Consider the following 25,669-nt stretch of genomic DNA (forward strand, 5'->3'; position numbering starts at 1 on the left):
TCGACTTTATTTCAGAAGTTGAGAAGGATCTGGAGCCGGGTCTGTGGATACCAAATTCCTTCCGATTAGAAGAACAAACTAACCCAATATCTATCCATTGGCGGGGATGTTTGTGAAGAGCTTGTGGGTCGGAAGGACAGGACGGGCACACGGACCCCACAGACCCCCTGTGCTGGGCTGTGCCCGGCCGGACTGCAACGCATGCGCGTCGCTGCCTCCACCCGCGGTGATTTGGCGTTGTGAAGTCGCAGGGAGTGGGAGGGGTGGGAGAGTTAGTGACCAGGAAAAGTCTCGGGGGCTGAGTTGGTGGTAGGAAGGTCCCGGAGAGAGAACTGGTGAGGGAGAAAGATCCCGGGAGGATAGTGAGCGGTTAGTGGGGGAGAAAGGTCCCGGAGGGAGAGAGGGGAACTGGGGGGGAGAACTGGTGACGGAGGAAGGTTCCGGGGGTGGGGGGAAGAGAAGGGGGACTGGAGGGAGAATTAGTGTGGAGAAAAGGTCCCGAAGGCAGAGCAGAGCAGAGCGTGAGGAGGGAGGGGACTGGAGGAGAATCGGTTTCGGAGAAAGGTCCCGGGAAGAGCGGAGAACGGATCCAGGGGGAGAACTGGTGATCAAGAAATATCTCGGAGGGAGAGGGACCGGGGGAGAATTGGTGACGGAGAAAGGTCCGTGGGAGGAGGCAAAGTCAGGGAGAGAGAAGCAAAGTAAGTTTTGAGTGCAGGAAAGTTAAGGATAGAGGGAAGAGAAAACAAAGGGAACGTGTAAATCCGAGAGCGAGGAGGAGGAGAGAGCGAAGGGAGGGGACGGGTGAACTAGCGAGGCCCGGCCATGGAAGCGGCCTCGGCCCTGGACAAGGCTCCGGCCGAGCTCTCGGTCACCGACGTGTACGACATCGCGGCGCTGGTCGGCCAGGAGTTCGAGCGCATCATCGACGCTTTCGGCTGCGACGCCATCGCCAAGCTGCTGCCCAAAGTGGTTCGGGTGCTGGAGATGCTGGAGGAGTTGGTGAGCCGCAGCCGCAGCAACCCCGAGCTGGAGGAGCTGCGGCTGGAGCTCGGCCGGCTGCGGCTGGAGAGGAGCGAGCGCATCGAGAAGGAGCGCAAACACCAGCAGGTGAGTGGCGGCCGCCTCTCGGTCCGGAGCCGAGGCCGCCTGGGGTTTGTGGGCAGCGGCTAGTCGTAGAGAGGAACCGGGATTTCAAACCGCCTCCCCCTCCCCTCCCCTCCCCTCCCCAAACCCCCTCCCCTCTTTCTTCCTCCCCCACCCGCCTCCTCACTTTCTCCCTTCATCCGACCATTTCTAATTTTGTAGAACCCTTCAGTTTCTAAAGCCCATCACCCCTACTGGGGCTTAGGCTGCCGACAGCGGCTCGCCAGGGTCCCCTGCCTTGGGCCAACAGAAGGCTGATCGGCCTTGTGGCTTCCGCTTTCACCGCACAACTTCATGGGTCTTCTCAGTGAAGATCCGGCCTCTCCCGGGGATGAGGTCTTCTGTTGGTGTTTCTGTAGTTCTGGGTTTTTACGGGATGGGGTTTACTAGCCCCCTGCTTTCGCAGCCGGGCTTGAGAGTGTTCATGGCAGAGTTGAGGAGTCTCTGGGTCCAGACATCATCTGGCCGTCGTACTGAGGAACTGCTCTGAGCCAGCCTGTTTCAGTGCAGTTACAACGCTGTCGTTTACCAAGATGTGTCTTGTCCGCAAAGTTCAGGCTAGATCCAGCGCTCCAACGGGCCAGCCTGTTGTCAGTAGCATAGTGGTTGCCAAAATTGCTTTACAACATCTGCGGTCCTCGATTGGGGTTTGATTCCCACTGCAGTCTGTAAGGAGTTTGTACGTTCTCCCTGTGACTGTGTGGGTTTCCTCCGGGTGCTCCGGTTTCCTCCCACGTTCCAAAGACGTACAGGTTAGGGCTAGTGCGTTGTGGGTGTGCTGCGTTGGTGCCAAAAGTGTGGTGACTCTTGTGGGCTGCCCCCAGCACATCCTTGGAGTGCGTTGGTTGTTGACACAAACAATGCATTTCACTGTACATCTCGATGTGCGTAGTCGGGGGCTTCAACCAGGCCTGTTTGAAGAAACCCCTGCTCAATTACAATCGGCATATAACCTGTAGCACCAGAGGCCCCAGCACACTGGACCACCGTTATGGTAGGATAAGGAATGCCTACTGTTCCATGCCCGGATGGCATTTCAGTAAATCAGGTCACTTGGCTGTCTTCCTCGTACCTACATGCAGGCAGGGGCTAAAGAGCGAACTCCAGAGTGGCGGTTGCGGAAGGCAGAGAAACGGCTGAGGGATTGCTTCAAGTCAATGGGTTGGGCTGTATCCTGTGGATCTGAATGCATACACCATGGTTGTAACCGACTTTTATTAAAGCCGTTGTAGACGAGTGTGTCCCCACAAAATCATTCAGAGTCTTCCCCAGTCAGAAGCTCTGGGTGAACCAGGCGATCCACAACCTGCTGAGGGGGGATCAGAGGCATTCAGTTCTGGTGACCAAGATGGGTCCAGGTATGATCCAGAAAGCCATCTCACGGATAAAGTGGTAATTCTGGACTAAACTGGAAACAATGATGGATGCTCGTCAGTTGTGGCAGGGTTTGGAATGCTGTCACCTCTTATAAAGTAAAATCAAACAGCATGGGTGACAACAGGGCTTCGCTTCTAGATGAGTTCAACACCTTCTATGCTTTACTATCAAAACGTGGAGGAACCATCACAAACTCTCACAGCCCCCTCCGTCCCTCCCCCCTGATGATCCTGTGACTTCAGTCTGAGGCTGACCTGTGAGCCCATGGACAGCATCCAGCGCAGACGGGGTACCAGGCCACGTACTAACGACTTGTGCTGATCAACTGGCTGGAGTGTTCACTGAGATCTTTAACCTCTCGCTTCGGCAGTCTGAGGTACTCACATGCTTCAAGCAGGCTTCAATGACATCAGTGCCCAAGAAGAACAAGGTGACCTGCCTCGGTAACTCTCATCCAGTGGCACTTACATCCACTGTGATGAAGTGTTTTGAGAGGTTGGTGATGAATCATCAACTCCTGCCTGAGAAGTGACTTGGATCCATTCCAAAGTGCCCACCAGCACAACAGGTCCACAGCAGATGCCATTTCATTGGCTTGTTACTCAACCCTGGAACATCTGGACAGCAAAGGTGCAGACATCAGGATGCTCTTTATCGACTACAGCTCAGCACTCAATGTCATCATCCCCTCAAAACTTGGAGATTGCAAGGATTTGGCAAGACATCTAAAACTTTGACAAACTTCTATAGATGTGTAGTGGAGATTATATTGACTATATGTATCACAGCCTGGTATGGAAACACCAATGCCCTTGAATGGAAAATCCTACAAAAATTAGTGAATATGGCCCAGTCCATCATGAGTAAAGCCCTCTCCACCATTGAGCACATCTACATGATACGCTGTTCTGGGAAAGCAGCAACCATCGTCAGGGACCCACACCACCCAGGACATGCTCTCTCCTCTCTGCTGCCATCAGGAAAAAGGTACAGGAGCTCAACCTCGAAGTTCAGGAACAGTCATTACCCCTCAGACATCAAGCTATTAAACCAAAGGGGATAACTTCACTCGCCCGTCATTGAAATGTTCCTGCTGCCAATCGACTCTTCATCCCATGTTCTCGATATTTATTGTTTAGTTATTTATTATTATTTATCTCTTTTTGTATTTGCACAGTTTTAGACTTTTGCACACTGGTTGAACATCTGCGTTGGTACAGTCTTTCCAGGGTTACCTGAGGGTTCTGTTGCTGGTCATGGGCTGACTTCTGTGTAAATCAGAGCTCCCTGTTTCTGTACTAACCCACATTGTTTCTCTCTAGTTATGCTTCCTCTGGTTCTTTCATTTCACCAAATAATTATCAGAATCAGGTTTCATATCACTGGCATATGTTGTGAAATCTGTTAATTTGTGGCAGCCGTACGATGTATTACGTAATAGAGGGAAAAAAACTGAATTATATAGGTCATGAAATTTGTTGTTTTGCCAAAGCAGTACAGTGCAATATGTAAATAGTATAAATTACAATATGAAATGTATATTAAAAATTAAGTAATGCAAAAATAGTGAGATAATGTTCATGGGTTTAATGTCCATTCAGAAATCTGATGGCAGAGGGGAAGAAGCTGTTCCTGAATCGTTGAGTGTGTCTCTTCAGGTTTCTGTACCTCCTCCCCAATGGTTGCAGTGAGAAGAGGGCATGGCCTGGGTGATGGGGTCCTTAACGACGGATGCCACGTTTTTGAGGCATTGCCTTTTGAAGGTGCCCTTGATGCTAGGGAGGCCAGCGCCTGCTGAGTTTGCAACTTTCTGCAGCCTTTTCTGATTTTGGCTGCACCATTACCATCCTCTGGTCTTCAGTTCCCGACCCATTCTGGAGTACTGTAGATGCTCATTGGGAAAACTCTAGCTGCCCCCCAAAATCCACTAGCTCGGAAGGAAATTCTGCCCTTAAAATGGTAGTGTTTTGTGGGGGTGGAGGACTTCCAGCTCTTCTGTTTAGAAGATGAGGTCCTGTGCAAGGATAGGTACTGTCCGTCCTGCTGAGTTCCTCCAGCATTTTGTGTGTTGCTTGGAGCATATTCCCAGCGCTCTCCCACCAGAGAGATTATTTCTTTGTCCCCATCTCACCTTGTCCTGTGTGGATCTCTCCCTGGGACAGCCTCTCCTCCCTCCCCCCTCACCCCACCAAGCACCTACCCCTCTGACTGGTGGCCCTCATTGGCATTGTCCCTCCCTGGGCCACCACTGGGCAGTGATCCAATGAGAAATTAAAATTAACTTGGGAAGTTGGTTAGCAAGCTAAGGTTATTTCTGCTACCGCCCGCCCGTTTCAGTGTGATTACATGTTTGCTCCCGGCATGTGATTATAGGATGACGCTGGCACTTGGCAACAGCTCTCACGTCATGTTGGGTCCCAAAATATCCTCTGACTAGGAGAAAAGTTCCTAACATGATCACTAATTGGGTAAACACCAACGCCCAAGTGCTCTGGTCCAGTCGATCGGAGCTACTTTGACATATTCCATCAGCGTCAAGCACATGTTAACCCAAATTAAAAGGGAGAGGTTGCCATGCCTGAGTGAAGCATCTGAATGGATAAGTGGCCGTCCTGGCTTGGGCCGGTCTTGTGGCACTGTCTGGAAATTTCCCCAGCTGAGCCTGTAAAGGTTTAAGAGATTATAAGAGACAGATAGAGTAGACAGGAGTATCTTTTTCCCCCAGGTAGAAATGCCTGATGCTAGAGGGCATGCATTGAAGATGAGCAGGGGTAGGTTCAAAGGATGTGAGGAGTAAGATGTTTCACTCGGTGTTGGATGCCTGGAATGTGCTACCTGGTATGGTGGTAGAGGCAAATTCATTTGAGGCTTTTAGAGGCATTTAGATAGGCACATAAATCTGAGGAAGATGGAGGGATATGGACGCTGTGTACGTAGTGTTTAGGAATTTTAAAATTCACCTTTTTAGCTGGTTCAGCGCAACATTGTGAGCCGAATGGCCTTTTCCTGTGCTGTACTCTTCCAAGTTCAGTCCGCTCCTGAAACTGCCCCAATGTTGAGAAATGCTGGTGTTAATTGTTTAATTGTTTAATTGTTCTGCAGGGTGTCAGCTTCTTTAATTGTGTGATGAGGAATTTGAGGCTTTGACTTGTTGGGAAACCTCTCCACGTGACATTCGGCAAAATTAAACCTGGAGATTGCAGTTTATATCTCCTGTTCTCATTGGATGAGAGTCCGCAGATTATTTGGATATTCCTGGTGTATGCTGCTTCCCTCCACGTCGTCACCGTCTGATCTGAGGAATTTTTGGTCTCTTTCTCCCTGACCCCCAGTAGAACTGCGTGACAAAGGAAATCGGAGCAGGTGTTGACTGACCAACTGGTGCCCACCCCATCCTTCAAAGTTGATGACAGATTCAGACATTGCCTCAACCTCCGTTTATCTCCATCTCCAGAACCCTTGATTCCTTACAGTCCAAAGGCTTTCACCTTGGAATATAGTTCCCGAGTAGCCAGCAATACATGGGCTTTGGGAGAGGGAATCCAGGCTAAAATAGGCGACGCTTATTTGAAACTAATGTTCATCATTGAGCTGGTCAGTCATCTCCAGCTGGCACAGTAGCATAGTGGTTAGCATAATGATTTACAGCGCCAGTGATTGGGTTCAGTTCTGCCACTGTCTGTATAGAGTTTGCTCGTCCTCCCCCCGACCACATGGATTTTCTTTGGTTCTCCCCCCCCCCGCCCCCACATTCCAAAAGTGTATAGACCACAAGTGTTAGGGCTCATGCTATGTCAGTGGCAGAATTCACAGTTATAGAAAAGTATGGCACAGAAATTGGCCCTTCAGCCCATCTAGCCCATGTCGAGACATTTAAACTACCTACTCCCATCGACCTGCACCAGGACCATATCCCTACTATCCAAACTTTTCTTAAACATTGAAATCGAGCTCGCTGACACCACTTGTACTGGCAGGTCATTCCACACTCTCATGATCCCCCAAGTGAAGAAGTTTCCCCTCGTGTTCCCCTTAAACTTTTCACCTTTCACACTTAACCCATGACCTCTAGTTGTAGTCCGACCCAACCTCAGTGGGGAAAAGCCTGTTTGTATTTACCCTATCTATATCCCCCATTATTTTGTATACCTGTATCAAATCTCTCAATCTTCTGTGTTGCAGGTTGACCCTTCAGACTGTGTTGGCCAATGACACAAATGACACATTTCACTGTTATGTTTCGATGTGCATGTGACAAATAAAACTCATCTTTCATTTCTCCCCACTCCAGTTTCCTTTGTCACATCGTCATAGTATTGCTGAGTTTCTCTGTCGGGTGTGGGTGAGAGGGGGCAGGCAGAAACAGGTCAGAAATTCACCAGACCAGAACGGTGAAAGATGGAGGCCAGCAGGGTATACCAGGAATATCCAATAATCTGCAGGCTCTCATCCGATGAAAACAGGAGACAAAACTGCAATCTCCAGGTTTAATTTTGCCAATTGTTATTAGAGAGATTTCCCAACAAGTTAAACCCTCAAATTCCTCATCATGCAATTAAAGCAGCTGACTCCCTATAGGAGCCATGTATCTGTTCTCTATCTGTATCGTATTCTGTATTGCGAGTTTATGGTCAATAGTCACATGGGGGGGGCGCAGGAAACCTGGTAAGAGCAAAGGGAATAAGTCACGTATTCATGTTTTGTTCATCCCAGTTTGTAGCTGGGGACCAACAGAGGTTGTATCTTTTGATGACTACTCAGTAGTGCTCAATTACACTTGAGTATGCTTAAGTTTCATCACTTCAAGATCGTATGTTTGCTAATAATGGATTGAATACATATCTTCGACTTTTGGAGCTATCATTATTGGAGTGAGGACGCGTCGTGCAAGTATTACAAATCTGTAGGCAGCGGCAATTGTTTTGGTTTTGTTGCTACACACAATTAGGTAATCGATATTTTATTTAGAGACACAGCACGGTCTAACGAGCCTATGTCACCCAGTTACACCCATGTGACCAATTAACCGACTAATCTGATTGTCTTTGGACTGTGGGAGGAGACCAGAGCACCCGGAGGAAACCCACACAGTCTTGGAGAGAACGTTCAAACTCTTTATAGACAGCGACGGAATTGAACCTACCTCGCTGACGCTAGCCGCTACGTTTCCGTGCTCATGGGCCTTTGAAACGTGTCACTGGGAGAGCTCAGGTAGAATTCCTGCTTGGCTCTATTTGTCGCTCCCAGGGATGGGACTGGAAAGGGAAGGGTTCAAGAGCCAGAATAAGATTCCTTCAGCCCTTTACCTCTTCCATTTATTCCCTCCTAGCTTCCTACTTCATCCACCTTCCCCCTTGCCCGGTCTCACCTATCACTTGCCAGTTTGTCCTCCCACCCCGCCCCCCCACCAACCTTATTCTGGCATCTGCCCTCTCCTTTTCCAGTCCTGATGAAGGGTCCCAGCCCAAACCGTGGACTGTTTATTCCCCTCCGTAGATGCTGCCTGAGTTGCCGAGTTCCTCCAGCGTTTTGTGTGCATTACACACACTATGCACTCGTGGGCAGAGCTGCTCTGTCTGCATACAGATGAACAGCAACGTGCTCTCTCCTCCTCACCCTCACTCCACCTCGTCACGAGCTGCTCACTCTCCTCCAGCCAGTCCTCCATAGCTCCAGTGTCAGATCAACGTTCTGTGTAGTGGTTAGCACAGTGCTCTACAGCACCAGGATCACTGGTTAGGCTTCAATTCCCTTCGCTCTCTGTAAGGAGCTTGTAGGTTCTTCTCATGACTGTGTAGGTTTCCTCTGGGTGCTCTGGTTTCCTCCCACATTTCAAAGGCTTGCGGATTAGGGTTAATAAGTTGTGAGCAGGCAGTGGAAGCGTGGCGACACTTGCGGGCTGTACCCAGCACATCCTCAGACTGATGTGAATGCAGAGATTCACTGTGTTATTTTGATGTACGTGTGACAAATAAAACTAATCCTCAAAAGTTCCAAGTAAATTTTATTATCAAACTGCATGTATGTCTCCATATACAACCCCGAGATTCAGTTTCCAGTGGGTATACTCAGCAAACCTACCGAACGGTAACTGTAGCCGGATCATTGAAAGATCAACCAGAGTGCAGAACACAACAAACAGTGGAAATGCAAATACAAATAAATAGCAATAAATAACGAGAGCATGATGTAAAGAGTTCTTAAAGTGAGATCATTGGTTGTGGGAACATCTTAATGGATGGGCAAGTGAGTGCAATTATCCCTTTTTGTTCAAGAGCCTGATGGTTGAGGGGTAGTAACTGTTCCTGAACCAGCTGGTATGAGTCCTGAGGCTCTTGTACCTTCTGCCTGATGGCAGCAGCGAGAAGAGAGCATGGCCAGGGTGGTGGGGGTCTCTAATGGTTACTGTTTTCCTACGACAGTGTTTCAGGTAGACGTGCTCAATGGTTGGGAGGGCTTTACCTGTGATGACTGGGTCAAATCCACTACCTTTTGTTGGATTTTCTGTTCAAGGGCATTGGTGTTTCCATACCAGGTTGTGATGCAGCCAGTCAATATACTCTCCATTACGCATCTATAGAAAGCAATCTTAGACTGCACTGAAATTCCTCGTTCATGTGAAGCTCACAGTGTCGGTGATAACAGATACAGCGATGGCTGGTGGGAAGTATCATTCCCACGTGGGGGGTGGGTACTGTGTGTGTCTGATGGCCTCTCTGTCTTGTGTTTAGGAACTGGTCCTGGTGGAGGATGTGTGGCGAGGTGAAGCACAGGATCTGTTGTCTCAGATCGCACAGCTTCAGGAGGAGAACAAGCAGCTGATGAAGAACCTCTCCCACAAAGACACTCATTTCACCGACGAAGACATCCTCAAGCAGGAAGGTAAAAGCATTGGGTGGTCAGTCCCCTGTTCCATCTGGCATGTTAACATGTACTTTCTGAAATCATACGCAGGTTTAAGTTCACCAGCATATAATGTGTAAAGGGTTAAATAAGTAGTGCAAAAAAATAGAAATAAAGTAGTGTAGTAGTGTTCATGTGTTCATTGTCCATTTAGAAAGAGTTGTCAAAGGGGAAGACGCTGTTCCTGAATTGTTGAGTGTGTGTCTTCAGGCTCCTGTACCTGCTCCCTGATGGTAACAGTGAGAACAGGGCATGTCCTGGGTGATCGGGGTCCTTAATGATTGTTGCTGCCTTTCTGAGGCATCGCTCCTTGAAGGTGTCCTGGATACTACAGAGGCTCATGCCCATGATGGAGCTGACTAAGTTTACAACTCTCTGCAGCTTATTTCGATCCTGTGCAGTGGCCCCCACACCTCATACAAGACAGTGATGCAGCCAGTTAGAATGCTCTCCACGGTATATCTGTAGGAATTTGCGAGTGTCTTTGGTGACATACCAAGTCTCCTCAAATTCCTAATGAAATATAGTCGTGCTGCCTTTGTAGCTGCATCAATATGTTGGGTGCAGGTTAGATCCTTAGAGATATTGACACGCAGGAACTTGAAATTGCTCACTGTTTCCACTTCTGATCCCTCTACGAGGACTGGTGTGTGTGATCCCTCGTCTCACCCTTTCTGATCCCTCTACGGGGACTGGTGTGTGTGATCCCTCATCTCACCCCTTTCTGATCCCTCTACAAGGACTGGTGTGTGTGATCCCTCGTCTCACCCGTTCTGATCCCTCTACGAGGACTGGTGTGTGTGATCCCTCGTCTCACCCGTTCTGATCCCTCTACGAGGACTGGTGTGTGTGATCCCTCGTCTCACCCCTTTCTGATCCCTCTACGAGGACTGGTGTGTGTGATCCCTCGTCTCACCCATTCTGATCCCTCTACGAGGACTGGTGTGTGTGATCCCTCGTCTCACCCGTTCTGATCCCTCTACGAGGACTGGTGTGTGTGATCCCTCGTCTCACCCGTTCTGATCCCTCTACGAGGACTGGTGTGTGTGATCCCTCATCTCACTCCTTTCTGATCCCTCTACGAGGACTGGTGTGTGTGATCCCTCGTCTCACCCCTTTCTGATCCCTCTACGAGGACTGGTGTGTGTGATCCCTCGTCTCACCCCTTTCTGATCCCTCTACGAGGAGTGGTGTGTGTGATCCCTCGTCTCACTCCTTTCTGAAGTCCACAGTCACTTTGGTCTTACTGAGGAGTGCAAGCTTGTTGCAGCACTCAACTCTCTCACTCTGAATGCCCTCTCGTCACCAGCTGAAGTTGCCAACAATAGTTCTGTTGTCAGCAAATTTATAGATGGCATTTGAGCTGTGCCTAGCCACGCAGTCATGAGTACAGAGAGAGTAGAGCAGTGGGCTAAGCACGTGTCCCTGAGGTGCGTCAGTGTTGATTGTGGGCAAGGTCGAGATGCTATTTCCGAACTACACAGATTGTGGTCTTCTGGTTAGGATGTCAAGGATCAAGTTGCAGAGGCCACGATCTGGAGATTTTCAGTCAGAACTGTAGGAGTGATGGTGTTGAACGCTGAGCTGTAGTCAGTAAACAGCATCCTGACATGGGTACAGTATTAGTATTGTCCAGGTGATTCAAGGTTACATGGAGAGCCAGTGAGATCGTATCCGCTGTAGAACGACTGTGGTGATGGGCAAATTGCAATAGGTCCAGGTCCTTGCTGAAACAGGGGTTAATTCTAGCCATGACCGACACAGGAATGCAAAATTATGAGGGGTGCAGATAGGGTAAGTGCAAGCAGGTTTTTCCCACTGAGTAATACACAAAATGCAGGAGGAACTACTGTCCTGATGAAGGGTCTTGGCCCAAAACGTTGACTGTTTATTCCCCTCCGTAGATGCTGCCTGACATCCTTTATGGATTCCTCTTGCATTTTGTATGTGTTTCCTGGATTTCCAGTATCTGCTGAATCTCTTGATTATATTTGACCACTGGGGTTGGGTGCAGGTGGCAGGGTGGCGATGTGACTGTACAAAAGGAGATGTAAGGTGTTCCTTCCCTCTGCTAGCCTGCAGGTCCCCCTTGGGCAAGGTGTAGCACCTGCTTAGCACCCCCTCCCCCCTGATCAGGGTCACGTGAAGCCAAGGGAGCAAGTGGTGGGTGGTCGTTTTGAGCAGCTGGTGTGTATCACAAGTCCTGGTTATGCGACCACTGACGCCAGGCAGACAATCTCTGAAGGGTATTGATAATGGCTGGGGTTACCCGCCAGAAGAAAATGGCAAACCACTTCTGTAGAAAGATTTGCCAAGAACAATCACGGTCATGGAAAGACAATAATTGCCGACATCATACAACACAGCACGTAATGAACAAACGAGGTTGGGTGTGACTAGAACAGGAGGGCACAGGTTTAGGGTGAAAGGAACCTCTTCACTCGGCAGTGGTGAGAGTGTGAAACAAGCTGCCAGTGCGGGTGTGGTTGGGGTTTCAATTTCAACATTTAAAAGCAGTTTGGATGGGAGCGGTCTGGACGGCTACAGTCCTGGTGCAGGTCGTGGGAGTAGGCAGATTAATAGTTTGGCATGGAATAGATGGATTGAAGGGCCTGAATCTGTGCCATAGGGTTCTATGACACTGAATACATTTAGAACAAAGGATTCAGAGAAAAAGTGTTAACAAAGAGCCAGTGTTGTCATACAAATGACCTTGTATAAGCAACACACACACACACACACACACACAATGCTGGAGGTCAGGCAGCATCCATAGAAATGAATAAACAGTCAGTGTTTTCTTCAGGACTAAAAAGGAACGGGGGGGAAATGCCAAAATAAAGGTGGGCAGCAGGGGGAGGAGGATGGCTAGAAGGTGATAGGTGAATCCAGGTGGGTGGGAAAGGTCAAGGGCTGGAGAGGAAGGAATCTGATAGAGGAGAGTAAACCACAGGAGAAAGGGAAATGGGAGTGGACCTGGGGGAAGGTGATAGCTTGATGAGAGTAAAAGACAATAGTGAGAAATAGAGGAGTGGGAGGGAGGAAGGAGAAGTCGATGTTTATGCCATCAGGTTGGAGGCTCCTCAGACAGAACATAAGGTGTTGCTCCTCCACCCTGAGGCTGGTCTTGTCATGGCACAAGAGGAGGCCATAGTCCGACATGTCTGAACAAGAATGGGAATTAAAGTGTTTGGCCACCTTATACTTTGTGTAAAGTTGGGGCTTGTACTGAGCTCTCAGTGGGAGGATGGGGACAGATTCATTGGGGAAGCGAATGGGTGAAGTGCAATAGGAAAAATTCCCCGGTTTGGGAATGAGAATTGCAATGAGGTATATTAACCCTCCTTCCCCTTCCTATTCGTATTTACTGGTTGTTGTGGCATCACTCAGCCAGGTAAGCCATGTCAAACACTCAGCCCATCCCTTCAGTTCAAATGACGGGTGACTGATCTCACTCCGATACACTGACTCATCACCACCTGTGATCTTTCTAACAGCACTGGTGTCGTCGGCAAATTTGAAGATGGCCTTGAAGCTGTGCTTAGCCATACAGTCATGTGTATGGAGAGTAGAGCGGGGTCCAAGCATGCAACCATGAGGTGTTGATAGATGATCAACAAGAAGGAGATGTCCTCATTTCTGATGAGGAAGTTGAGTAAAAGTGTGGACTATTTTCTAAATTGAAAGAAAATTCAAAAATCAGAGGTGTGGGCCGGCTGGTGGCGCAGTGAGATCAGCGCTGGACTCCGGAGCGAAGGTTCCCGAGTTCGAATCCAGGTCGGGCCATCCCCGAGCACGCTTTCCATCCGTGCCAGGTTGAGTGTCGAGCTAGCCACTCGGCCTCGTAAAAATTACAAGGGTCAAGTCAGGAACGTTCATAACGTGAACCGGTTAATCCGGACACCACGTGCCAGACAAGAATGGCTGAATGTCCGGTACAACACGCTTAAAAAAACACATCAACAAGTGTCTGAACAGACCTGAGAAAAAAAAATCAGAGCTGCAAAGGGACTGCAGGATTCCCTAAGCATTAATTTGCAGGAAGACTCTATGGTGAGGAAGGCAAATGCAATGGTGGCATTCGTTTCAAGAGGACTAGAATATAAAATCAAGGATGTAATGTTGAGGTTTTATAAAGCGCTGGTGAGGCTTCACTTGGGAGAATCGTGAGCAGTTTTGGGCCCCTTATCTTAGAAAGGATGTGCTGAAACTGGAGAGGGTTTAAAGGAGGTTCACGAAAATGATTCCAGGATTGAATGGCTTGTCATATGAAGAGCGTTTGATGGCTCTAGGCCTGTATTCACGAATTCAGAAGAATGAGGGGTGAGCTCATTGAAGCTTTGGACACTACCTCACTTTTTTTTAATATACAATATTTCTGCTTTTTGCACATTTAAAAAAAATCGACTCAATACATGTAATTGATTTACTTGTTTATTATTATTTAATTTTATGTTTTTCTCTGCTAGATTATGTATTGCCTTGAACTGCTGCTGCTAAGTTAACAAATTTCACGTCACATGCCAGTGATAATAAACCTGATTCTGATTCTGAGCTCATTGAAACCTATCGAATGTTGACAGGACTCGATAGAGTGGATGTGGAGAGGATATTTCCTATGGTGGGGGAGCTAGGACCAGAGGATCCACCAACTCCAGGAAACTGGGACCCCGGCAGCGTTTCTTTCTCTTGACCAGGAGAAGGCGTTTGACCGGGTGGACCACAGTTTCCTGTTGGGCACCCTGCAGGCTTTTGGGCTCGGACCACACTTTGTGGCCCGAGTTCGGCTCCTGTACTCTGCCGCAGAGTGCCTAGTTAAGATTAACGGATCATTGACAGGACCTATCCACTTCTGAAGAGGAGTGCGTCAAGGGTGCCCCATGTCTGGTCAACTGTATGCGATCTGTGTCGAGCCATTCCTCAGCCTTCTTCGGCGAAGGCTGACAGGTCTGGTTCTGCGTGAACCGGACATGGGGGTCATCCTCTCGGCCTACGCCGATGATGTACTCCTCATGATGACAGACCCCTGTGACCTGCGGAGGATGCGCGAGTGCCAAGATGTTTTCTCAGCGGCATCCTCCGCCAGGATCAACTGGGCGAAATGTTCCGGACTCTTAGTAGCCCAGTGGCAGATGGACTCCCTGCCGGAGGAGATGAGAGCTTTTGAGTGGAGCACCAGACGTCTTCTCTATCTGGGAGTCTACCTGAGTCCTTCTGGGGAGACCTGGCTGGCGAACTGGCAGGACCTGGAGACAAAGGTCATGGCCCGGCTAGGGCGCTGGTCAGGCCTTCTCAGAGTGCTTTCCTATCGAGGCAGGGTGGTGGTCATAAACCAGCTGGTGGCCTCCATGTTGTGGTACCGGATGGTCACCTTGGCCCCCCCTGCCCCTTTTGTTGCGAGAATGCAGAGGAAGCTAGTGGACTTCTTCTGGGGAAACAGGAAACACTGGGTCTCTGCAGCGGTTCTGAGTCTCCCAGTAGGAGAGGGCGGACAGTCGCTGGTGTGTGTACGCACACGACTGGCGGCTCTCCGCCTCAGGACTCTGCAGAGATTCCTGTACGCCGAGCACCCTCCCAGGTGGCACGTGTTGGCGACTTTCTTCCTCCGGAGGGGCTGCTGTCTTGCCGAAGATATGCAGCTACCGCCGGCGGGTGTCAGCCGTGCTGCTTTGCAGAGGCTGCCCGGCTTCTATCAGGACCTACTGAGAGTCTGGAACATGGTTGCCTCAGACCGGGAATCCCCTCCTCTGGCAGAGGGCGGGGTCCTGGCCGACCCTTGCCCTGCCTCAGCGGATGTTGGTGCGGCTCAGGTGTGTGGATCGACTCAAGCTGAGCTGCTCGTCGAGCCCAGGCCCCACAGCCTTACCCGAGAGACGAATCCACACAACTTGAGCCGTCTTTCATCGACACCCACAATCCCGTTCAGGGATGCAGGCAGGAGGTATCTGTATGAGCTGCTGCTCCGCACCCTCCACTTCCTAGCCCTTGTCCACCGTCCCGACACGCCATGGCAGTCGGTCTTCCCACCTGGAGGTGAGGGGGGTCCCCAGTTGAAGTCCCTTTACAAGGGAGTCCTCCCCATGCACCTTGGGGATCTCGGCTGGAGGGTGCTGCATAAAGCGGTGCCCTGCAATAAGTTCTTTAGTCTGTACACGGATCTCCCAGCCGCGTGTCACTTCTGCGGGCTGGAGGAGACCGTGTACCATATGTACGTGGAGTGTGTGAGGCTTCAGCCCCTTTTCGCATATTTGCGTGGGCTGCTTCTCGCCTTCTGGTTGCATTTCAGTCCCACCCTATTTATATATGGTCATCCAGTAAGGAGTGGGGCACAGAGGGATGAGGATGTCCTTGTCAACTTGCTCCTGGGGCTGGCGAAAATTGCCATCCGTGGCTCCTGGAAAAGGGTGGCAGGAGGTTCTCCCCGGGCGGACTGCCTGGCTATGTTTAGGGGGTATGTTCATGCCCAGGTGAACATTGAAAAGGAATACGCACAGTCCACGGCGACCGTAGAGGTGTTCCGGGACCGTTGGGCTCCACGGGGTGTAAATGCCATCATTGATGAGGATGGCAATATATTGGTTTAACATGTATTGTCTGTTTGTAGTGTAGTAAATATGTTAGTCACTGGTTTTGTAAATATTGTATAGCACCGACATTTGTAATAAAGAATTTAAAGAAAAAAGGACATAGCCTCAGAATAGAGGGGCATCCTTTTAGAATGGAGACGAGGAGGAAATTCTTTAGCCAGAGAGTCGTGAAGCTGTGGAGGCCAAGTCATTGGCTATATTTAAGGCAGAGGTTGATTAGTCAGGGCACGAAGGGGTATGGAGAGAAGCCATGATATTCAGGATGAAAAGGAAAATGGATCAGCCATAGTGAAATGGCAGGGCAGACTCAATGAGCCAAATGGCCTAATTCTGCTCCTATACCTTACGGTCTTGTGGAATGTACCACAGAAATGGTCCAAAGAACACATCCTCATGTTCCACTGTGGAGGTTTGGTGGTTGAACCCTCACCTGAGAACTTGAGTAATGATCCTCAAAATTGTACCAAGAAAATATCAGTGGTTTTGGTTATAATGTTTGTGTTTGGGCCGGGCTCTGTTCTCAGTTCTATGTTTGTCCCGAGGTGCCTCGGTGTGGCTGTTGTCCAGAGGTGTCTGGGTGTGGAGGATGTCTGCAGGCTGTTGTCAGTGTCTGGGTGTGGAAGATGTCTGCAGGCTGTTGTCAGTGTCTGGGTGTGGAAGACGTCTGCAGGCTGTTGTCAGTGTCTGGGTGTGGAAGACGTCTGCGGGCTGTTGTCAGTGCCTGGGTGTGGAAGACGTCTGCGGGCTGCTGTCAGTGTCTGGGTGTGGAAGACGTCTGCGGGCTGTTGTCGGTGTCTGGGTGTGGAAGACGTCTGCGGGCTGTCGTCAATGTCTGGATGTGGAAGACGTCTGCGGGCTGTCGTCGGTGTCTGGGTGTGGAAGGCGTCTGCGGGCTGTCGTCGGTGTCTGGGTGTGGAAGGCGTCTGCGGGCTGTCGTCGGTGTCTGGGTGTGGAAGGTGTCTGCGGGCTGTCGTCGGTGTCTGGGTGTGGAAGGCGTCTGCGGGCTGTCGTCGGTGTCTGGGTGTGGAAGGCGTCTGCGGGCTGTCGTCGGTGTCTGGGTGTGGAAGGCGTCTGCGGGCTGTCGTCGGTGTCTGGGTGTGGAAGGCGTCTGCGGGCTGTCGTCGGTGTCTGGGTGTGGAAGGCGTCTGCGGGCTGTCGTCGGTGTCTGGGTGTGGAAGGCGTCTGCGGGCTGTCGTCGGTGTCTGGGTGTGGAAGGCGTCTGCGGGCTGTCGTCGGTGTCTGGGTGTGGAAGGCGTCTGCGGGCTGTCGTCGGTGTCTGGGTGTGGAAGGCGTCTGCGGGCTGTCGTCGGTGTCTGGGTGTGGAAGGCGTCTGCGGGCTGTCGTCGGTGTCTGGGTGTGGAAGGCGTCTGCGGGCTGTCGTCGGTGTCTGGGTGTGGAAGGCGTCTGCGGGCTGTCGTCGGTGTCTGGGTGTGGAAGGCGTCTGCGGGCTGTCGTCGGTGTCTGGGTGTGGAAGGCGTCTGCGGGCTGTCGTCGGTGTCTGGGTGTGGAAGGCGTCTGCGGGCTGTCGTCGGTGTCTGGGTGTGGAAGGCGTCTGCGGGCTGTCGTCGGTGTCTGGGTGTGGAAGGCGTCTGCGGGCTGTCGTCGGTGTCTGGGTGTGGAAGGCGTCTGCGGGCTGTCGTCGGTGTCTGGGTGTGGAAGGCGTCTGCGGGCTGTCGTCGGTGTCTGGGTGTGGAAGGCGTCTGCGGGCTGTCGTCGGTGTCTGGGTGTGGAAGGCGTCTGCGGGCTGTCGTCGGTGTCTGGGTGTGGAAGGCGTCTGCGGGCTGTCGTCGGTGTCTGGGTGTGGAAGGCGTCTGCGGGCTGTCGTCGGTGTCTGGGTGTGGAAGGCGTCTGCGGGCTGTCGTCGGTGTCTGGGTGTGGAAGGCGTCTGCGGGCTGTCGTCGGTGTCTGGGTGTGGAAGGCGTCTGCGGGCTGTCGTCGGTGTCTGGGTGTGGAAGGCGTCTGCGGGCTGTCGTCGGTGTCTGGGTGTGGAAGGCGTCTGCGGGCTGTCGTCGGTGTCTGGGTGTGGAAGGCGTCTGCGGGCTGTCGTCGGTGTCTGGGTGTGGAAGGCGTCTGCGGGCTGTCGTCGGTGTCTGGGTGTGGAAGGCGTCTGCGGGCTGTCGTCAGTGTCTGGGTGTGGAAGGCATCTGCAGGCTGTCATCAGTGTCTGGGTGTGGAAGGCGTCTGCAGGCTGTCGTCAGTGTCTCAGTGTGGAAGGCGTCTGCAGGCTATTATCAGTGCCAGGAATGTGACATTGGAACTGAAATAGCCAGAGTGTTGAGAAGCTCTCAGCTGCTGTTCTGAGCTGTATCTGGCATTAGTGTGTAGTTACATACCCCCACCCCACTGATTGACATGCAGAATTCAGCAGGTGACAGCAGACACAGGACCACAGGACCTGTGGAGAGAGTGGCCAGTCTTCTCTGAGTGACCTGGGTCTATCGACACATTTAAGAGTTTCAGCTCCTGAAATGTTGATCTCTGACCAATCTTTGACGTGTCCACTTGCTGCGTCCAAAATAGCATCAAAATACCAAAGTTCAGCTGGTGTACAGTGTGAGTTTCCCGGGGTTTACATTGAGCACAGGGTCCCGGCGCATACTGATAGCCCCTCACAAGTTCCTAGCGGACAGACCTTTCACTCTGACTCTCGAATCAGCTGACGCAGCAGCGATGGGGTGTTAAAGCCCTGTGTTTTCACTGGCTGTTCGGTTACAATTGGAATTGTTTATTACTGTCACATGGACAGAGCTAGAGTGAAAAGTTTGTCTTGTGTACTGGTCATTAGGCCTCTGTTAGTCAGGGTCGACCAGGGACATTGCAAATTAGCTGTCTGGATACACAAGCCAAGGCAGTATGATATGGAGAGCAAGCTCCCCCTCTTCACGTATCTGATAACCCAAAGGAACAGCAACAACCGGTACAGTTTGGTACCAGCAGTGTCACAGGAGTTGCCAGTCAGCGTTGAACTCAAAGTAGGACTGCCTTAGAGACCGCAGCTCTGGATTTTTCTTCTGAGTTTACTCCCGAAGCCTTCCTCATGTATAGCCGCAAGGCAGCAGAGGTTTGTGATCAGAGTTTTCCTTCTAGATGAGCTGCCAACCACGACGAATGAGCCCCACCTTCCCAAAGTGGCTGGTTTTAAGGTGCCAGTAACCCACCTTTGTTCCTTCTCCTGTCGGTAGAAACTGTTCTGTTGGGCTTAGTAGCTAAGCTACATGTGAAGGCCAGGAGCTGGACTTGGTTGTCAGAGGCTATTTGAAATGCACGCCATTGGGAGCATTTAATAGATAATAGGAGCTTGCCCATATTACCAACCTTGGCTGTAACAACTTTAAGGAACCCCATAATATACATAGGGATCAGATCATTACACAGTCATTGAGGTAGAACAAGGTAAAACAATAACTGTAGAATAAAGTGTACCAGTCATGGGTTCCTGAGTTGTAAGGAAAGATTGAACAGGTTAGGACTTTATTCCTTGGAACACAGAAGACTGAGAGGAGATTTGATAGAAGTATATGAAATTGAGAGAGTAAATACAAGCAGGCTTTTTTCACTGAAGTTGGATGGGACTACAACTGGAGGTGTTGGGTTGAGGATGAAAGGTGAAAAATTTAAGGAGAACACGAGGGAAAACTTCTTCACTCAGAGGGTGGTGAGAGTGTGGAATGAGCTGCCAATACGAGTAGTGGATGCAGTTTCGATTTCAATAGTTCAGAGAAGTTTTAGATAAGGTACGTGGATGGGTCAGGGGTATGGAGAGCTGTGGTCTGAGTGCAGGTCGATGGGAGTAGGCAGTTTAAATGGTTCAACCTGGACAAGATGGGCCAAAGGGCCTGTTTCTATGCTGTACCTTTCTGTGAGAGTTACAGTGCAGTGCAGGCAGGCAATAAGGTGCAAGGCTGTATCTGGTAACTGGGTTAGAAGATGTCCTTGAGCCTGGTGGTAAGTGCTTTCAGGCTTTTTGTATTTCTGCCCGATGGAAGGGGGGAGAAGAGGGAATATTCAGGGTGGGTGGGGATCCTTGATATTATACTAGCTGCTTTACTGAGACAATGAGAAGTGTTGAGAAAGTTCATGGGGGGGGGGGGAAGAGAGGCTGGTTTCTGTCATGTGCTGAGCCAAATCCACAACCCTCTGAATCTTTCTCCAGTTGCCTCTTGAATGAAAAAGGCTTGAGCAGTGGACAGGAAAGGCAAAGACACTGCTGGTCTCCTTTGGGTCACAACGTACACTGTCGAGTATCTCAGCACATGGTTGATGCTTTGAACCTTGTAAGTGGCTTTGCTGATGTGCAGAATGAGTCAGGGTCAGGAAGAGCCTTGGCATGCCCTCCTGCATAAACCAAGGAGGTCTGGCCTCCATGCTCAGTGTTAGTACAGTGGGGAAAATCTCTGTCTGAACATACCATCAACGAAGTTCAAAGTAGGTTTCATTATCAAAATACATATATGTCACCATATACTACCCTGAAATTCAATAGAATCAATGAAAGACCATACCCAATGGAATAGACAAACAACCAATGTGCAAAAGACAACAAACAGTGCAAACACAAAAATAAAGAAAAATAAATAAGCAATAAATATTGAGAATGTGTAATGAAGAGTCCTTGAAAGTGAGTCCATAGGTTGTGGGAACAGTTCAAGGATGGGGCGAGTGAAGTTATCCCCTCTGGTTCAGGAGCCTGACGTTTGAGGGGTAATAGCTGTTCCTGAACCTGGTGGTGCAGATCCTAAGGCTCCTGTATTTCTTTACCGATGGCAGCAGCAAGAAGAGAGTATGTCCTGGGTGGTGGGGGTCCCTGATAATGGATGCTGCTTTCCTGCGGTAACGCTCTGTGTAAATGTGCTTAATAGTGGGGAGGGCTTTACCCATGATGGACTTGTTGAACCTGCAGTTTGTTTCACATTTGAGTTTGGGACAAACTCCCCAATTGCTTGTACAATGATGCTCACCCCTTAACAACACCAGGACATGCAGTCTATAATTGTCCCATGTTATAGTCAACAGTCTTTAAAGAAACTTCTCTATACAGGGCATCTTTATTTGTCCTACCAAAACTTCTAGTCTCCAAGGAATTTCATCCATAAACTCTCTACCCTTGGGTCCAGTCATTTGTTCATTATGTGCCATCTCATATGACGTGGGCGATCATGGTCTTTCTGTGACCATGATTCTTTGCAAATTTTTGCAGTGTCTGGACGCTGATCCCCATATGTTGCTCATTGGTCATTGGTCTACAGGTTAAGCTAATGTGCCGCCCCAATTATAGTTAATTATTTTTGTCTTGCACTGTCCTGCTGCCACCAAGCAACAAATTTCATGATTTTATGTCGGTGATATTAAACCTGATTTTTGATCCTGCTCTTGGTTCAAGTGTCTGACCCTGATTGTTGTTGAAGTTACCCTCTGGAGGGTTTCTCACCTCAGCCCAGCTGGGGTAGGAAAGGTCTGAGGGACTTCTGGAGGTGAACAGACTGAGACAGATCCAGCTTAGAAGTCTTATGGTTTGGCGGTGTCTCTGCTGTCTTGCAGCCGGGATGTCAGAGAGGGAGCGGCTGGTGATGAAGAAGCTGAAGGAGGTGGTTGACAAGCAACGAGATGAGATTCGAGCCAAAGACCGAGAACTGACACTGAAGAATGAAGACGTGGAGGCAGTAAGTTTCGGCACCACCAGTGTTCCCCGCGGACACCCCCCCGACTGATGCTGCCCATCTGACTCTCGACCACCTCTTGCTGCGTCTTCACACTGCACACTGCCAGACTCCTCTAAGGCGCAGTGGGCGCTGGGGTGGCAAATCTCTGGGGGCGGCTGGTGGGACAGTAATCCCGAAGCCACAGTTTACAGCCTGGGGTGCCGGGGGTTTGTCCGACCCTGGCCACAGCAGGTGACTGTGGGCTAGGTGGAAGGGTGGGGACCCAGTGTGTCACCGATGTGTTGTGGAGTACAGGCGCTGGGGACCGGGAGAGGGTACAGGTGGTTCTGGTTGTCCTGGGAAGGGGTGATACAGGCAGATCGCATGGTCCTGGGATGAGGTGGTACAGACTGAGGCTGGACCCGTACAGGCAATTCTGGTGGTCCCTGGGTGGGGTGGTACAGGCAGGTGGACTGGTGCAAAACAGGCGTTCTGGTGGTCCCAGAATTAGTACAGGTGTGACTGGGGCTGTGCAGGTGGTTCAAGTGGTTCCCAGAAGGGATGGGGGAGACAGTGCCAGACCAGGTGACAATGTGGGTGGGGGGAGGCGGTGGGAGTCCTGGTTCAGCTGCTGGGTGGAAGTTGTCTCCATTAGTAACCGAGTCTGGGATGGGGGGGGTACTCCACAGCGACCCTTTCCCGTCAATCACGTGTGTGTGTGTCTATGTGTACCTGTGTTTGTGCTTGGAATCACAGTCATCATGTGGTTTGGGTCTGGGCCCTGGGAACCTCCCATTGAGCTGGGACAGCACAGGGGTCTCTCTCACTGCTCCCCTTCCCTCCCCACTCCGTCTCACAGTTGCAGCTGCAGCAGAACCGCCTGATGCGGATTAACCACGAACTGCGGCACAAGATGTCGGTGATTGACGCGCAGGGCAAGGGGCTGATCGAGCAGAAGGTGGAGCTGGAGACTACGCTGCAGACCAAGGAGCAAGAGATGGGGAACATGCGTGTGGAGATCGGAAAGCTGAGGGAGAGGTGCCGGGGGCAGCCCACGCACAATGGAGAACAGGGAGGGCAGGTGAGGCTGCGGAGTCGAGATCCAACACTGCCCCCACCCCACCTGTCCAGTAGTCCGAGAGGAGAGGTGTGATCGGCAGGACAGCAGATGTGAAGCCCTGGAGTTGTTTGACTCATTGTCTGACTTAAGGTAGGAACGCAGGGTCTGGGGTCAGAAAGGTGAGTGCAGGCTCTGAGAACCGTGACTGGAGGTTAGCTTTATCTGAGGATGTGCTGGGGATAGCTCTAAATGTCATCACATTTCCAGCACCGACATAACATGCCCTAAATGGATCCCGTTTTTCCCATGGGGTGCGCCCAGTGGCAACCCTACTACAGGATGACGGCGGACACAGTTCCTGATGTCTGGTGACTCTGCCCCATGGGTGCCAAACAGACGTGGAGATTTGGGAGACGTTGGCACCCAGTGGTGTGTCCTGTATTCCGTCATTCTGCTGTGACAGTGAACCAGCCACTTGGCCCGCAGGTTAGAAACTAATCCCTCTCATTACAAAGTGAGAAAATCCTGACAAATTACTGTGTGGAGTTCAGTTGTGTGGAAAGAGGAAATGAGCTGGGTTTAGATTGTGGGGGAAGGGGGTGGAGAGAACGTCCCTGGGGTGAGGCCCGGGTTCCTGTGGAAAGTAAGTTGTGTATGAAGTTACTGGACTGACAAGTTAGAGGGGACTGTCCAGAAGACCATTAAGGCATGCAGAACTGTGAAAAAGGTCTTGGACACGTGTATTTCGCTAGAGTGCCTAAGACTTTTGCATAGTTGAGTTGAGGCCTCCGTTGGTCGGGGTCTAGCTGTCCAGATACGCAAGCCTGGGCAGTACAGTATGGAGAGCAAGCTGCTGCCCCTGTAGCAGACTTCCCCTCTTAATGCATCTGATGAACCCAAAGGGACGGCAGAGACCAGCACAGTTTGACACCAGGAGTTGCCAGTCAGCGTTGAACTCAACATTGAACTGCCTTAGGGACTCCAGCTTCAGCTTCTCCCTCAGGCTTGACTTCCGAAGCCTCCCCCATGAGTGGGTATAGCCACAAGGAGGTTTATGATCAGGGTTTTCCTTCTAGATCAGCTGCCAATCACAGCTGACGAGCCCACCTGTCCAGAGTGACTGGTTTTAAGGTGCCTGAAACCTGCCCTTGCCCCCCCCACCCCCTCCTGTCGGTAGAAACAGTTCCGCTGGGCTTAGTAGCTAAGCCACGTGTGAAGTCTATGAGTCTTGGTTCTCAGAGGCCATTTGAGATGCACACTACTGGGAACATTTTATAGGTAGTGGGAGCTTGTCCCCATTACTCTACCCCCAGATATGACAACCTCAAGGAACTTTTGCACAGTACTGTAGCAATTTTATGAAGTGCACCGTACTGCTGCCGCAGAAAGAGAACAAATTTCTTGACATGAGTGGTGATAAACCCAAGATTCTGATCTGGATCCCTGCTGTGGACTGAGAGTAGGAAGGGGGCAGGGAGAGGGGAATCATGTTTGGGTAAAGGGGAAGGGAGAGGGGAGGGAGTGGGAAGCACCTGAGGGACATTCTGTGATGATCAAAAAACCAATTGCTTGGAATTAAATGACCTTGCCTGGTGTCTCAGGGCTGAGTGTGTCTGCACCCACCCCTGCCACTCCCCCTCTGCCACCTGTCCCACACCTCTCCCTTGCTATTCCCAACATTCTTTGCTCCCACCGGATTTACAAACTCGCTCCCTGCTCCACGTTGACAAATACAGTACCGTGTAAAGGTCTTTACCACCCTAGCTATTTATATGTGCAAAAGACTTCTGCACAGTACCGAAGGAGCCGAATCAGGCCATTCGGCCTGTTGAGTCTTTACAACCCTTCCATCACAGCTGATTATTATCCCTCTCAAACCTATTTTCCTGCTTTCACTGGATAATCTCCAATGCCATTCAGAGAGAGGTGACACACAAAGATCTGTGGGGTCTGCCTCATTGGTCAGCTAGTGTCCCTGAAGACAGAAAACATTACCAGTGGGCGACTGACAGTGGAAAGCTCTGGTTGTGATGGGGGACAAAGAGCAAGTTTCCTGAAGTTGTCGAATTGTTAGAGTTGACATCACTTTGTTTTTTCAAACAAGTAGGAGGGGGCTGTTTGGCCTGTTGAATCACTGCTGGCCGTCAGAATTGCCTTCAGTCCCATTCCATGGGTACCATGGTGGTGTAGTGGTTAGCACGATGCTATTACAGCTCGGAGCGTGGAGTTTGGAGTTCATTCCCAGTGTCCTCAATAAGCAGTTTGTACATCGGGATGAGAGGGTTTCCTCCAGGTGCTCTGGTATCCTCCTACAGTCCAAAGATAAACCAAAGGTTAATTGGTCATTGTAAATTGTCCTGTCATTAGGTTAGAGTTAAGTTGGTGGTGGTACAGTTCAAAGAGCAGGGAGGGCCCATTTCACACTATCCATAAAATAAATCTGACCCCCCCCCACCCTCCCACTGGTAACTTGCTCCCTCCCTGGTACACTCGTTCCTTTGCTGTTTTTCTACACCCACACTGGTATAATCTACATTGGGATACTTACACATGGTTCAGATGTGGGAGGAAACTGGGAAACCCGCGTGATCACAAGGAGACCATGCAAACTCTACAGGGACAGCGCCCAGGGTCAGGACCATTGCAGCTTTGTGGATCCAGCAATGAATCTACAGTGTAATTCTCCACCCCCGCCCCCCCCCCCCCACCAACACCTGCATCCGTCACAGTGCGTCCGAACACAAACCTGAGGAACGTCACCTCAGCAGCTCTCTGGGCTTCTGGATTTCATGTCAAACCTCTCAGACTCTGGGGACATCAGTTCTCCACCTGGACCCGAACTGGCCAATTCTGTGGTATTTCTCCTGCTGTGGGTTTTCTGTTTCCATTTGTCCAGCTTGACCCTGTCTCACAGCCCTGCCCCTGACAACACATCATACAAAGAGGCGCCATTACTG

At 50.7% G+C, this 25,669-nt stretch overlaps 1 protein-coding gene across 4 annotated transcripts in view; it reads left to right on the forward strand.

Annotated features, from left to right (window-relative positions):
• Window positions 1–473: 473 nt before the first annotated feature.
• The window catches only part of rilpl1 (Rab interacting lysosomal protein-like 1), a 37,125-nt gene continuing 11,929 nt past the window's right edge, over window positions 474–25,669 (forward strand). For all 4 annotated transcript variants that reach the window (XM_063074012.1, XM_063074011.1, XM_063074015.1 and 1 more), the window contains exons 1-4: window positions 474–1,110; window positions 9,255–9,405; window positions 21,552–21,673; window positions 22,512–22,733. In XM_063074012.1, coding sequence (XP_062930082.1) covers window positions 826–1,110; window positions 9,255–9,405; window positions 21,552–21,673; window positions 22,512–22,733 — 780 coding nt within the window. In that variant the 5' untranslated portion in view covers window positions 474–825. The remainder of the gene's footprint in view (window positions 1,111–9,254; window positions 9,406–21,551; window positions 21,674–22,511; window positions 22,734–25,669) is intronic.

The sequence above is a fragment of the Mobula hypostoma genome, chromosome 21 (genome assembly GCF_963921235.1).
Source record: "Mobula hypostoma chromosome 21, sMobHyp1.1, whole genome shotgun sequence".
Classification (NCBI taxonomy): Eukaryota; Metazoa; Chordata; class Chondrichthyes; order Myliobatiformes; family Myliobatidae; genus Mobula; species Mobula hypostoma.